The sequence below is a fragment of the Phascolarctos cinereus genome, unplaced genomic scaffold (genome assembly GCF_003287225.1).
Source record: "Phascolarctos cinereus isolate Bilbo 61053 unplaced genomic scaffold, phaCin_HiC Scaffold_2;HRSCAF=192, whole genome shotgun sequence".
NCBI lineage: Eukaryota > Metazoa > Chordata > Mammalia > Diprotodontia > Phascolarctidae > Phascolarctos > Phascolarctos cinereus.
This window is the reverse complement of record NW_027555625.1, coordinates 708,430-723,300: the sequence shown is the minus strand read 5'-3', so window position 1 is coordinate 723,300 and position 14,871 is coordinate 708,430. Positions and strand designations below refer to the sequence as shown.

The 14,871-nt window shown below is 50.1% G+C and overlaps 1 protein-coding gene across 3 annotated transcripts in view; it reads right to left on the bottom strand.

The window, feature by feature from the left end:
- ATAD2B (ATPase family AAA domain containing 2B) overlaps window positions 1–14,871 on the bottom strand; it is a 100,684-nt gene that overhangs the window by 40,615 nt on the left and 45,198 nt on the right. For all 3 annotated transcript variants that reach the window (XM_020977988.2, XM_020977985.2, XM_020977986.2), the window contains exons 11-14: window positions 7,614–7,729; window positions 7,223–7,397; window positions 5,199–5,287; window positions 3,063–3,222 (exon numbers count right to left, since the gene is read on the bottom strand). In XM_020977988.2, coding sequence (XP_020833647.1) covers window positions 3,063–3,222; window positions 5,199–5,287; window positions 7,223–7,397; window positions 7,614–7,729 — 540 coding nt within the window. The remainder of the gene's footprint in view (window positions 1–3,062; window positions 3,223–5,198; window positions 5,288–7,222; window positions 7,398–7,613; window positions 7,730–14,871) is intronic.

The window sequence follows — 14,871 nt, the reverse complement described above, 5'->3', positions numbered from 1 at the left end:
GAGCTCAGTGCACAGAGCGCTGGGCCTGAAGTCAGGAAGAGCTGAGCTCAAACGGCCTCAGACACTTCTTAGCTGTGTGACCCTGGGCAAGTCACCCAACCTCTGTCTACCTCAGTCTCCTCAACTATAAAACTGCTATAACAGCAGCTAACCCACAGGGATTTTGTGAAGAGCAGACGAGGTCAAGTTTATAAGGTGTTCCCCATAGTGCTTGGCACAGGGCTGACGTGATAGGCGTGTACTCCCCTCCCCTTCCCGTGTGGGGCTCCTCCAAGGCACCTGGCAGCGCCCTTTTTCCCTTCAATGTTTGAAATTAATCTTGGCACCATTTGTTCTTTGAAAGTTTGGTGGATGTCAGATCTACGGAGAACAGAAGAATTCATGACCAAACAGGAGACAGAAAGCATCATGAAATGCAAAATGGATCGTTTTGATTACATTAAATTGAAAACTTTTTGCACAAACAAAGCCAATGCAACCAAGATTAAGAGGGAGGCAGAAAACTGGGAAAGAATTTTTACAACCAGCGTCTCCGATAAGGGCCTCATTTCTAAATTATATAGAGAACTAAGTCAAATTTATAAGACTACAAGTCACTCCCCAATGGATAAATGGTTAAAGGATATGAAAAGGAAGTTCTCAGATGAAGAAATTAAAGCCATCATACAGTCATATGAAAAAATGTTCTAAACCACTATTGATTAGAGAAAGGCAAATCAAACCAACTCGGAAGTACCACATCACACCTATCAGATTGGCCAACATGACAAAACAGGAACATGATAAATTCTGGAGAAGATGCAGGAAAACTGAAACGCTAATGCATTGTTGGTGGAGTTGTGAACTAATCCAACCATTCTGGAGAGCCATTTGCAACTATGGCCAAAAGGCTAGAAAACTGTGCATACCCTTTGACCCAGCAATAGCCCTTCTAGGGCTGTATCCCAAAGAGATCATAAAAATGGGAAAAGGACTGACATGTACATAAATATTTATAGTAACTCTTTTTGTAGCAGCAAAGAATCGGAAATCGAAGGGATGCCTATCCATTGGGGAATGGCTGAACAAGCTGTGGTATATGAATGCAATGGAATACTATTGTGTTATAAAAAAAATGATGATCAAGCAGACTTCAGAAAAACCTGGAAATACTGGTATGGTCCGATGCTGAGTGAAGTGAGCAGAACCAGGAGAACAGCCAGGTTGTGAGATAACTAACATGGACAGACTTAGCCCTTCTCAGCAATGCAAGGATCTAAGACATCTCCAAAGGTCTCATGATGGAAAATGCTATCCACAACCAGAGAAAGAATTATGGAGTTTGAATGCAGATTGAAGCATACTATTTGCTTTTTTTTCCTTCTGTTTGTTTCGTTTTCTCTTTCTTGTGGTTCCTCCTATTGGTTCTAATTCTTCCTTACAACACCACGGATGTGAAAATATGTTTAAGAGGAATATATGTGTATAGTCTATATCAGATTGCGTGCCACCTTGGGGAGGGAAGTGGGGAGGGAGGAGGAGAAAAATTTAAAACTCAAAAGTACATGGAAGTGATTGTTGATAAATCAAAATAAATTAATGAAAGAAAGAAAGAAAGAGAGAGAGAGAGAGAGAGAGAGAGAGAGAGAGAGAGAAGAGAGAAAGAAAGAAGAAAGAAAAAGAAAGAAAGAAAGAAAGAAAGAAAGAAAGAAAGAAAGAAAGAAAGAAAGAAAGAAAGTTAGTTAGTTAGTTAGTTTGGTGGAACTAATTGCCCAGTAAATCCATGAGAAGAAGGAGCACTCTTCTTGGAGTGACCTCTCCCAGCTAGATTCACTTCCTTTACTGAGATGGGATATTCATCTTATGCACTGGAGAGCCACAAGACTGACAGCTACCACGTGAGAGCTGAGGCGGAGAGACCTCTCCGAGGTCACCCAGCGTGCGTGGTAGTGAGGCCTCCAACTAAGGCTCCTGAGTGATTCCCAAGCCCAGGGCTCTCTTCCTGCAGTTGTAGGCTGACACTTGCCGCCTCCTCTCCCAGCATTTCCCCACCATGAGCACACAGTGCACTTGCTCCAGCTGGGACAGGAAGGAGGACAGAGAAGCCACGCCGATGGGAGGAGAGGGTCAGACAAGAAGACCCAAGCCACAGAAGGAAGCCCAAGGCTGAAACGGCCCCCATCCACTGACTGCGCAGGCACAACCAATCACCATCACAGTGTCCCAGAGAGGTAACCGCGGACGGGCTCACTAAGGAAACAACGGCGCTAGCCGCTCACCCCTGGTCTGGGCAGCTGGGGTGTGAGGGAGGCACCTCCATCTAATCAGCCTCCTCCCACTCGCTTCCAGCCACGCCCCCTCCGGCACCTTCCCCCATGCCGGAGAATGCCCCCAAATGAGTCACAAGCACTGAAGAAGCTACAGCTAAACCCTAGCTTTCTCCTCATCAACAGGATGGTGTTCAGCAGAGTCGCCTACCAAAGGTTTACCAAGCAGACCCAGGCAGCACCAGGACTCTCCTGCCCGGCTTAGAGATCACAGAACAGACGGTCCAAGAAGCAGTGGTGGGCCCAGAGGCACAATGTGAGGGACCCCCCGGCCCGTTTTGTGTCTCGGGATCATCCCCCACCCTCCCACCATCCCAGAGCTCAATGCAGCCCCTCCTCCAGAGGTTCTGGGGAGCCTCCTGCAGGGACAGATGTGCAGGATGCATCAACATCCCTACAGCCCCAAAGTGGTTCAGCTCCTTCAGCTATGAAAGATTTCCTGAAACCACAGAAGATCCTGCACTCTCACCCAAGACCACAATAACCACAGTCCAGAGCCTGGTCCCTCGGTGCTAGGAAGGCTCAGAAGGGCAGGCCCAGGCCCACAGACCTGCAGAGAGGGATCTCAAAACAGGCTGTGTCTGCATCTATGGACGGAGAAGCTAGACGTGTCTCCACCTCGGCTGGTTTTCAGTTTTACGTTCAGAAGCTAGGACGTGGTGCTGGTGCTTATAAACAAACACCCCCCACAGCTAACCGCGGAGGCTAGCCATGGGAGCGGTGCTGAACTCCAGGGCTGCGCTCCCGAGCGTTTACCTTTTGATCCGGCAGGTTAAAAAGAAATTCCCGGTCAAAGCGGCCAGGTCTCCTGAGTGCGGGATCGATGGAGTCCAGTCTGTTGGTAGCACCGATAACAACAATTTCCCCCCGGTTATCCAGGCCGTCCATGAGCGCGAGGAGGGTCGACACGATGGAGCTACAAGAGAAGGAGGCAGGAAAGGCGCTGAAGCCGGCCGCGCGTGGCCCACCCAAGACGGCGTCACCGGCACCAGCGGCGTCTTCTGAACAGACGCCACTCTCGACAACATGCCCCAAGCGCAGTGGCACAGACCACCATTCGGCTCTCAGCCTCAGGAACCCTCACTAGTCATGAAAAAAGAGTCGGTGGCCTATCTGAGCTGAACAAAATCATTGCAGGCATCGCCTCCTGGGAAGGAAAGAAGGTGGGGCATAGACCCCCAGGCATGGCCCAGGTGCCGCCACTGCCTGAAACAAGCCCCACATGGGACAGAAGGAACACAGGGCCCATCTGCCCATCCTTCAAATTTCCAGGGTGAAAATGGGGCAGCTTGAAGACCCCTCAAGACGCCTGCCGAGGCCCAGCCTGCCCCTGCCAAGGAGGAGATGAGGACCCGAGAGGACCTGGCTTCATGGTGCCCACCGTCCCCCCGAAGGGCACCCAGCCTGGCACTGACATGCACAATCTGTCAAGCGCTCCTGGCTGGGCACAGGACAGACCCTCCGGACGGACCTCACTGCCCCCCACCGGCTTCACACACAGGAAGGACGCTCCTCCCACTGACTGGACTCACCGCTTAAGGCGGGGGTGGGGGGGGTGTCGTCCAAACTGGCCCCATATCTGTCCACGTTCTCCTCTTCTACTCTGTCCCGGTCCCCCCACCAACCTCAGAGGGCCAGCACAAAGCTATCCCCAAGAGGTCAAAGATCGCCCCTCCTGATTGTGTCCGTGGCCCCAGGCCGTAACTCAGAGGCAGCACTGACCACATGCCGGCTGACCAACCCAGGGCTGGGGTCTCAGTCCAGCTCATGCTGAATCTGGGACCCAGACTCCACCTCTGAGACTAAAGATGAGATGGGATCTCTTACGGGGAGGGGAGGAAGAGGGTGGTTGGCTTTTTCCTCTCTCTGCAGCATACACATGCACACAAATGTGCACCCCACCCCACATACATACATGTGTGCACAAGCACGGTCCTCCTCACACACATGCATGCACAAACACATACGCCCCCCAACCCATATACATGCTTCCACCCCATATATACGCATGCACGCACACACATATACACACACGCACATGCCCCCTACCTCCACACATATATACACACCCCACCCCATATACATGCACGCACACACATACAAGTGCCCCCACCCCACATGCATGCACGCACACATACACATACATGCAAATATGTGCCTCCACACACACATACACACTTACCCCCAACCCCACATACACACACGTACACACATAAACTACATGCCTCCCCACATGCAAACATGCCTCCTACCCCACATACAGGCACACACCCTTGCACCCACACACGCAGGCATTCCCCTACCCCACAAACACACGCACGCGCACACACACATGCACACACACAGCATGCATGTGCCCCCTACCTCCACACACATGCACATACTCCCCACACAAACACACACACACACACACACACACACACACACACACAAGAGGAGCATGACCACAGCTGGCTGGAGTCACAGATGGTACCCCATCACTCGGCCTGTCAGCACAGGCAGGCCAAGTACCTGGACACAGCCAGGCTGCGGTCTAGGTCCAGGGTAAGGATTCCTACACCCACCAAGGGCACTACCAAACATGCCATGAACCCACAGGCCCAGCAAAGGAAGATGTTTCTCAACTCAGAACTGTCTGTTACCCAGCAAGCGTGGGGTATCCCCCAGGCTCTCTGACCCTATCCCTAGCATGGGCTCGACCCCAGCAGCAGCTGCTGGCCTGGCCCACCAACGGCATCTGGGGGGCATACAACAGCCCTGGGAGCTGTGGACTGACAGCTAGCAGAGGTGTCCTGCATCAATTACACTGCTTCTCCCAGCACGGAACCATAAGCCCCTAGAGGCCGGGGGGGGGGGGAGTTCTCACAGTTAGCCACAAGTCACTCAAGTTACCTGTGAATCTGGTCTTGTCTGCTAGACCGAACTGGAGCCAAGCCATCAATCTCATCAAAAAATATTATCGAGGGTCTCATCAGGTAGGCCTAATGGAAGAAAAGTGGGCCGGTAAGCACCTCCAGATTCACAGGCCAAAGACACACAGGGACACGCCAGCTGCCCTCATCACCCTGGGCCCCATCCAGACCCCTGCACATAACTGCACACGAGCAGAGTCGGCCCTCACGTAGGCCAGGGGCTCCTGTTTCCTCAGCTGTAATACAGGCACACCCTGAGTTCGACCATTATAGTATGAGCCTTTACAAAGGACAGTTTCCAAAGCACCGGCACACCAAGGAGCAGTGAGGCAGCCTTAGAAGCAACATGCTGCCCCCCCCAACCCCATCCCCAGCATGGGACGCTCCCTCCAGGGAGGGCTAGGCAGGATCTGAACCCAGATCAGCCCTGCCCTGGGCTCCATCTCCTCTCTGCTGCCTGTCAGCTGGAGCCAGGACAACACCCAAGGCTCTCTGCTCTCACCCCCTGGGCCATTCTACAGGAATGCCAGCCCACACACCATTGTGAAATGGGAAGGGCGCTCTTTGAGATCAACCCGCCCAGGGTCTCTGAGGCTCTGCCTGAGCGTGAAGTCCTCCAGGGAGGAGCACCAGCCCACCCCACACTGGGACTGCACCCAAACCGCACCTCTCAGCTTTGCTCTCTGGGGCTAATTCCTTTCAAATGCCAGAAAAGCAGGACAGCAGCGCCCCATCCTTCGCTTCTTTCTCTGGGATAATCATGCACGGCTCCTTCCTGAGGCCTTGCACCGTCTTGGCCCCCCTCCTCTGGACTCTCTCCAGGCCAGTGGCCTTACACTGAGGAGCCGAGAGCCATGCTCAGCGCCCCAGAAAGGCTGTCTACCCAGGACAGAGGACGGAGGAACTCTCAACTCCTCATTCCTGGAGTTCTGGCAGCCCAAGACCAGGTTAGCTTTCCAGGCTAACATAAACTACTGTCTAACCACAGTTCCGCCTTTTGTACGTGGGCAGGTCAATTCACCAATGCAGCACTTTCTGTTTTTCCTGATTAAGTTCCATGCTACGGACCCTTCTGGACACAGATTCATCTGGTGGGCTAGCTGTCCCTGCCAGCCTGCTGTCATCTGTGAGCCTGATAACAAACTGCCTAGGCTTTTATCAGTGTCACTGATAAAAATGTTCGATGATCCTACAGACCTCTGGGGCCCTCCCCTGGAACATCACCCCTTAAGAACTAGTTGTCTTCTTTTACAAAGGCATAGCCTGAGACCCTTGATCACAAGCCTCTCTGCGTACCTGCAGAGCTTAGCACAATGCCTGGCACACAGTAGGTGCTTAACATTCACTGAGTGACTGAAATGCCCAGACTCTGCTCCAATGTAGGTAGGTGACCACCCCAATCCACCTGCTGAGTGACCCTGGAGCAAAGGGCACAGGGTTTGGCCTGGTTGACCCCAGGCAGGGTCTTGCTGAGTTCTGTTTCCCTTTCTAGGATATTGCTGTCCCTGCCTCTCCCCTGCAGGGGCCCAGGGATTCTCCCCCATCACATCTGTTGAGTGGCAACTTCCCCCACAAGGTGTCTCCAAAGGACAAGATGGCTTTGGAAAATGAGACCAGACAATTCCACCCCCTCACGCTCCCACAAACTCAGCCAGAAGGTTGGCCCTCACACAGTCGAGAAACAACCCACGTGGCAGCCCAGCCAGCTTGACCGGCCAGCACCAGGTCCAGGAGTCCAAGGGGCCTCCCTACACCCTAGAGAAAGCATTTGAGGTGGGACTGAAGGGGGGGGGGTGTGAACAGAACACTGAATGGCAGAGAAGTAAATCACAGGCCACCCACAGCCCTCCCCCCACTCTCAGGCCCCTCCCTGGGGTCTCCTACGGAGGGGCTCACTCTTCCCCTACTCCCTCTGTGGGGGCACCTGACTCCTCGGGCCAGAGACACACAGGCTCCGGGCAAGTTTCCAAACCCTTCCCTGGGCCAGACGGGGCCTTCCATTACCTGGTCAAAAAGCAGTCGAAGCTGCCGCTCAGATTCCCCAACCCACTTGCTCAGACAGTCGGCTCCTTTGCGCATGAAGAAAGCCACCTTCTTGTCTCCCTGGCTGCACTCATTGGCCAGTGCTCTGGCGACCAAGGTCTTACCAGTGCCTGGGGGCCCATAAAACAAGCAGCCCCTGTGGAAGGAAAGAAAGGGGTGTCTGCATTAGCCAGAGAGAAGATTGCAGTGAGCACTCTGGTGGGGACAGGAGGGACAGCAAGTGCTTGGTGGGCAGCCATCCAGCCCTCTGCAGGCTGTACCCATGCAGCCCACAGTTGGAAGGCCAGCCCCTCAGACAGTTCGCGGGGAATAGGCAGCATCCTTCACCAACAGGACCAGCGGCTTCACTTACCTGGGAGGTTGAATTTTGAATTTTTCAAAAATTTCAGGATACAGAAGTGGAAACACGACCATTTCTTTTAGTGCATGAATGTGATGGCTCAATCCTCCGATACTATCGAAACGCACCTGGGGAAGAATGAGGGGAAAAAAGGCCAGCTGTGTAAGCATCAATGCTGTGGTCAGGCATGCCATGTGAGCAGCAAATGTGAGCCCAGAGAGGCTCCCCCAGAAGCCTCACAAGAATGATGCTTACAGGTCCTACTACGCACAAAAGGCAGACGGGATCGGACAGCACCACTGAAGACAATGTCCTTAAAAATTATAAGTGCTATCTTCTCTTAGAAAGCTCTCGGCATTGGCTGACAGAATCACAGTTATTGCTCCCTATGTGATCTGCATGGTCGTGAGCTTTCCAAAGCCAGCCCTGAGTGGCGATGCGTGACCTGGAAGTTTTACAGCGACGGCCATCAGGGGCAACAGTCTGTCCCTCTGCTTTTCTGTGGCTCTCTCCTTTTCCTATGTGTATAAGACTGGAATTATTCTTTGAGAATTTGACAAAAGTCACTTATAAATCCATCTAGCCCCAGGATTTGTTTTTCCTTTGGGAGTTCATGTATTATTTGCTCAATTTCTTTCTTCTAAGTTGGGGTTATCTAAATTCTTTATCTCTTGTTCTGTTAATATGGATATTATATAATCTTAAATATTCATGCACTCCATTTAAGTTGCTGATTTTATTGGTATGTAATTAAGCAAAATAGCTACTAATAATATCTTTATTTCTTCTTCATTTGTTGCAAATTCTCATTTTTCAATTTAGTTGTCATCTTTTTTATAAAAACCAGAATAGCAAATGGTTAGAAACAGCCTGAGGGGTTTTGTTAATTCAGTGGCTCTTTTACTTTCAACTTTATTAATCTTTGATTTTTCAAGATTTTTGTTTCTGATTTTTATCTGGGGCTATTTAACTTGTTGGTATTCTAGGTTTTTTGAGACATGTTCATTATTAAAACCACAAGAAAAATCCTACAAAATACGAAATGTGGACCTTTCTTTAGCATGGTAAGCATTATATATGGATGAAGAAAAACTAGAGTCATATCCAGTAAGATCAGGGATAAAGCCAGGATGTCCACTCCCAGTACCACTGTCTGACAGAGTCCTAGAAATGAAGGGTGAAGGGAAAGGGAAAAGGGAAAGGGAAAAGGGAAAAGTGAAGTGGGAAGGGAAGGGGAAAGAAGCAGGGGAGGGGAAAGGGTTCAGAGAGAAAATAAAGAACAAATAAAATTATCACTTCTTACAAATGAGATGATGGTTTCCTTACAGAATCAAGAGAGTCAACTAGATAGTCAAAATAATTTCAGCAAAGTTGAGGATACAAAATAAATCCAGGTAAACCATCAGCATTTCCATGTATTACCAACAAAATTCAGCCAGAAGAGACAAAGAGAAAGTCCAGTTAAAATAACTACAGAAGGCATAAAATACTTGGGAGTCCACCTACTAAGATACACATATGATCTATATGAATTCCAACTATGAAACTATTTAAAGAAAAACAGACCTAAACAATTAGAAAAAGATTAATTGCTCACAGGTAGACCAAACCAATACTACTGAAATTAAATTACTTATTTAATACCATACAAATCACGCTTCCAAAATTTACTTTATAGGATTAGAAAAAACGAATACTGAAATGCGCCTCAAGGCACAAAAGGTCAGAATCTCGAGAGAAATAATGAAAAGAGTGGGAAGAACTACAGCCCACGAGGCCAAACAGGCCCCAATCTCCACTACCCACCCAAGCAACAGAGGATCTGAGTCAAAGTGATCCAGAAGGTGCTTCGCAGCCTAATGGTGGACAGCCCCTCTGCCTCAGCCAGTGATAGGGTGCCAAGGGCTCCTCCTGGAGAGGCCATTCATGACCTTCCCACGCCTGCCGCTGAAGCCTCATTCCCTCTGCTACGTGCACCTGGCACAATCAATGGGGTTCCTTCCTTGCTCCCAGGAGGCTACTTCATGAGGCAGTGTGACTGACCATCACTGTGACCTTTCCATGTTCCCATCATGAGGCTCATCACACCTAGAAAGTGACACCCGTAAGGGGCAGCATCTGTGGGACAGGCATCTGTGCCCCTTTCCTTGATTTGGTCTCTTCTGGAGGACTTCCAGGCCACCTGACTGACAAGAAGGCAGATGGAATACTTCCTCCTCTTCACAAATCCTCCAACCTCTCCAAACCAGGAATTTCTGCATTGCTGTCCTATTTGTAGAGATCTGAGATCTCATCGGGCCTTCATAACCCTCTTAGAGATTGGTGCTTTTATGGTCCCCATCTTACAGATCGGGAAACAGAGGCAGACAGGAGTGAGGTTCGTGGTCAGACTCACACAGTTAGTCAGTAAGGACCCAACACTGGCTACAATCTAAGTCACCAAAAATCCTAATTCTGAGGCAACACATCTATGAAGATGGTTCCCTCCATCCTTCACTCAGTGTGCCCTCCCCCACTGGTCCCCACAACCACTGGCCAGTCCACACCGGGCTCTGCTGGAGAACTGAGGAACAGAAGCAGCTGGGGCTGAGGGCCAGGGTGTGGCCTGAGGGAAAGCAGACTGGCCTCCAGCTGAGGCTGACCCCAAAAGTCATTTGGGGCAGCGACCAGGGCTGTCCCCGAGAGAACCACCATCCAAAGAGGAGTCCAAACAGAGGAAATAAGAGGATATTTTCATGTGAAGAAAGGTACCCAGGCAAGCCCCATCTTCACTCCCCTTTGAGCTCAAACTCTGGTTCTCTGGGTTTTCTCCACCACGCTCCCCTGGTAGGTAACTTGTATCTTCTCATTCCTGGGCCCCAATTATCGAAGATATCAGGAGGAAGAAAATGCACAAGGAGATTAATAACACATGAGAAGATAGCCTCCAGATCATCTAAATGATTCCAAGCACCCCTGAATAAATATTACAAAAGAAAAGAAAATCAATCAGCCTCTAACAGGGATGACCAAGAGAGCAGGGAACTCCAGCAAGATGCTCCCACGTGGTTCAATAGATAAATAAGTATCATGAATACAGAACGTATGATTTTCATAGACAAACAAGGGGCTGAGGAGAGACACTTAAATCCAGGGGGTAAGTCTCACTATAGGAATTTGATTGGGAATGACTGGTCTGATTGGCAATGCAAACACACCAAAGTGAAGGACAATCGAGCAGAAGAAAAAAAACCCAAGTTTTCCAAACGGATTCCCCTAAAGTGCAGGTCTGACCATGGCATCCCCTCCTCCATAACCTCTGGCAGCTCCACAAAAGGCGTCTCATGCCGCAGTGCCCTCCTCCACAGACACTGCCCCCCCCTTTCCTTGTGCCCCCAGCCCTTGGCACTGCACCTGGCACACAGGAGGCGCCTATATGATGCTGACTGCCAGGCCACAGGGAAAAAGGAAGAGAAGAGCAGGAGACGAGACCCAGCAGATGACGACACGAATTCCAGAGAGGTCCCTGAGCTTAGGTCTCTGATTCCACAAAGAACATGGAGCCCACACAAGCAAGGGAGGACCACAGGGGTCACCAAGCCATGAAGAAAAGTCTCAGAGGGAACAAGGGGAACCAGCCCTCGCACGTCCTAGAGGAAGGGGAGCCCAACTCCACAGCTCAGGACAAGGATGGAAGCAGGGATGGCCCAGAGGGGGCTGGGCCTGGGTGCAAGACGTGGCAGTGACAGAAGAAGGGTGCCTCAATTCAGGAGGGCAGCAGGCATTCCTGGAGACCACAGAGGTTTCCTGCCAAGGGCTGGGCCTTTTTGTGGCTGCTGCTCTTTCCTCAGAGGCCTGTGACAGGACCCGTGAGGCACCAGGCAGCCGTCCCGTGGGCAATGTGAGGGCAGTCCTGCCTAAGGGCAGAAGGCCCTGACTAGGTGAAGGAAGCACAGAAGAGGCAGCCGGGAGCATCCGTGGTGAAAACTCTTCAGAGCTGTCCCACCACTTCTTTAACAAAGGACTCCAGAGAACAACTGCCATGCCAATTCTCAGCCCCGGCGCTCACACAGAGGACATCTGTGATCATGCCGTAGAGACCTCTTTTTCCTCAGCCACCCTAACTGTCCTTGAAGAATGCATGGAGGTCTCGGCTCTGCCCTCCAGAATGTCTCCCCTCCTCTGGCAGCTCCTGAGGCAGGCCACGCATCTCCAGCGTCCTCTCGATCCCATGGCGCCCTTCCCCAGCACGTGCAGTGATGGTCTCCGGCTCTGGCTTTTCAGGAACACGGCTTTTTCCCCAACAGGAGGGAGGGTGGGAAAGGGGCAGTGAAGAGGCTTGGGCAGACACCTCACGGAAAGACCAGAAACTGTGAGTGGAAGGAACCACTCTCAGAGGTGAGGGTCTTGACAGAGGCAGTTTAACATAATGGTGACCTCTGAGGCGGGATCGCTCAGAGAGAAAACAATAGAATGGGGAATCTTGGAAGCCAAGTGGGTGGATTCCCTACAGAGTGAAGCCAAACAGTCCACAAAGAACAGATTTGGAAGAAAAATCCAGAAGGCCAGGACACCCAAGAAGAAGCTCCCAACTGTCCAGGGCACCATTTGGGGCACAGCAGAGGTGGGGTCAGCCAGGGCTCTGAGGCCGAGGGAGCCACAAAACGACACGGTTTCAGGAACTGTCCAAAGAAAGATTTCTAAGGTTTGTCACAGAGGTGGGACCAAGGGCTTGACTCTATTTCACTATCGTATAAGAATGTTTCACTATTCTTCCTGTTCCTGGTGCTTGGCCATTTTTGAAGAGGACCAGTGGTGTCACGGGGTCACATCTTGCTTTGCACATGAATCAGACTGACGTCAGGCAGAGCTGCACAAAGTCATCAGCCTCACCCTCTCCTCCAGTCATCAAATTCCGGTGGCGGGACACAAGTCAGGACAATCTGGGATGGCCCAGGAGACAGCAGATGCCCCAGCGTCTCCCGTGTCTGACAAGCTCTTGGCGCTGCACAGCACCTGCTCCAGCCACCTTCGTGGCCATTAGAACAAATTGTTCTCATCGGCCCACTCTACCGGAGGAGGTCTTCACATGTGTAGGGTAGACACCCTCCTAAGTCACCAATGGGCTTGAGGCCTGACAGTCACCCTTAACCTGGTTTAGTCCATCCACAGAGACAGTTTTACTGGGATGTGGCCACTGCACCCACTACATCCACTTTTTGAAGCCATGGGTGAGAATCAGGTGCCAGGGGGTCAGCAAAGGTGGATGAGCAGCCCTGAAAAGCCCTCCCACCACAGGGGCTCATCCTCTCTGAACACCTCATACATGGAAAGTAGACTATTTTGCCTGGACTACAGAGTGGATGAAAAAGAGCATTATGAGATAAGGCAGGAATAATAGGGTGATGCCAAGTCACGGAGGGTCCCCGAATGCTAGCAAGAGGAATTTGAACTCAACTCCAGAAGTAATAGAAAGCCTTGAAGAAATTCCAGTAGGGTGATGATAGGAGCAGATCCATAGGGAAGAAATAGGATGCTGGAAGATACAAAAAGATGGATTGGACCACAGAGAGTGCAGAAGTGGGAATCACTTTTAGAGGCTACTGCCATATCCCAAGGAGGTGATAATGAGGGTCTAAACAAGGGTGATGGCAGAGAGGAACCAGAGAAGAGGAGACTGGGCACAACAGATGTTGGTGTGGAATAATCCTCACCTGTACTGCTAAAGAAGACAAAAGAAAAAAGCAGAGGCAGCATGCTCCTCCCTCATCTGCCTCACCCCATTACCCTCTCAAACCCATGGATGTTCACCACAACACCATCAAAGGCCTCGTTCTCCTGGACACACTTCTCTCTAGGCCACTTCTCCTCCCACCTGTCTGGACATTCACAGGCTCCTCAGCTGTGTCTGCATCCAAGTTGTCTCCATGGGGCTGTGACCTGGGCCCTCTTCTCTTACCCCCTGTACTGTTGCCCTGGGGGATCTCATCATCTCCCCTGGATTTAATGAGCACTGTCCAATCTATCTGTCCTGCCCCAGCCTCTCTGCTGACCTCCACCCTGTCATCTCCAACTGGCCATCCAGCAGACAGTCCAAAACAGAACTCACAATCTTTCCCCAAAACTCTCTCCACACACTTTCCCTGTTACTGTCAAGGGTACCACCACCATTCCCAGGCCCAGAGTTCCAAATTAGGAGCCATCCTGGACTCCTCACTCTCTCTCATATGCTCCCTTCCCTGTATCCAATATGGTGCCAAGGCTTGATGTTTTCCCTTTTGCAGCCACTCTCTAACACACACCCTTCTCTCCCTCTGACACTGCCACCATCCTACTCTAAGTTTTCACCAAAAAAACAAAGAAAACTAAATTATTAGCATCAAAAATGAAAAAGGTGAACACACAACCAAAGAAGATGAACTTAAAGCAATAATTAGGAATTATCTTGACTAATTATATGCCAATAAAATCAAAATTCCAAGTGAAATGGATGAATGTTTACAAAACTATAAACTGTCCAGATTAACAGAAAAGGAAGCAGAATACTTAAATAACTCTATCTTAGAAAAATAAATTGAGCAATCTATAAATGAGCTCCCTAAGGAAAAAACCACAGGACCAGATGGGTTTACAAGTGAATCCTACCAAACATTTAAAGAACAATTAATTCCAATACTATATAAACTGTTTCAAAATATAAGCAGAAGAGGGGGCAGCTAGGTGGCGCAGTGGATAGAGTGCCTGCCCTGAAGTCAGGAGGACCTGGGTTCAAATCCGGCCTCAGACCAAACACTTGACACTTACTAGCTGTGTGACCCTGGGCAAGTCACTTAACCCCAATTGCCTAAAACCAAAAAACAAACCCCCCCCCAAAAAAATTAGGTAGAACAGTCCTACCAAATTCTTTCTATGGCACAATTATGGTTTTGATACCTAAACTAGGGAAAGCAAAAACAGAGGAAGAAAACTATAAACCAATCTCCCTAATCAATATTTAAAAATTTAAATAAAATAGTAGAAAGGAGATTACAAGCAACTTATTGCAAAGATCACACACTATGCTCACGCTGGATTTATATAAGGAATGCAGGGCTACTTCAATTATTAGGAAAACTATCAGCATGATGGACCCTATTACAAAAACAACAAAAATCACAGGGTTGTATCAACAAATTCAGAAAAAGCTTCTGGGGGCAGCTAGGTGGCACAGTGGATAGAGCACCGGCCCTGAAGTCAGGAGGACCTGAGTTTAAATCCAGCTTCAGACCAAAACACTAGACACTTAACTAGC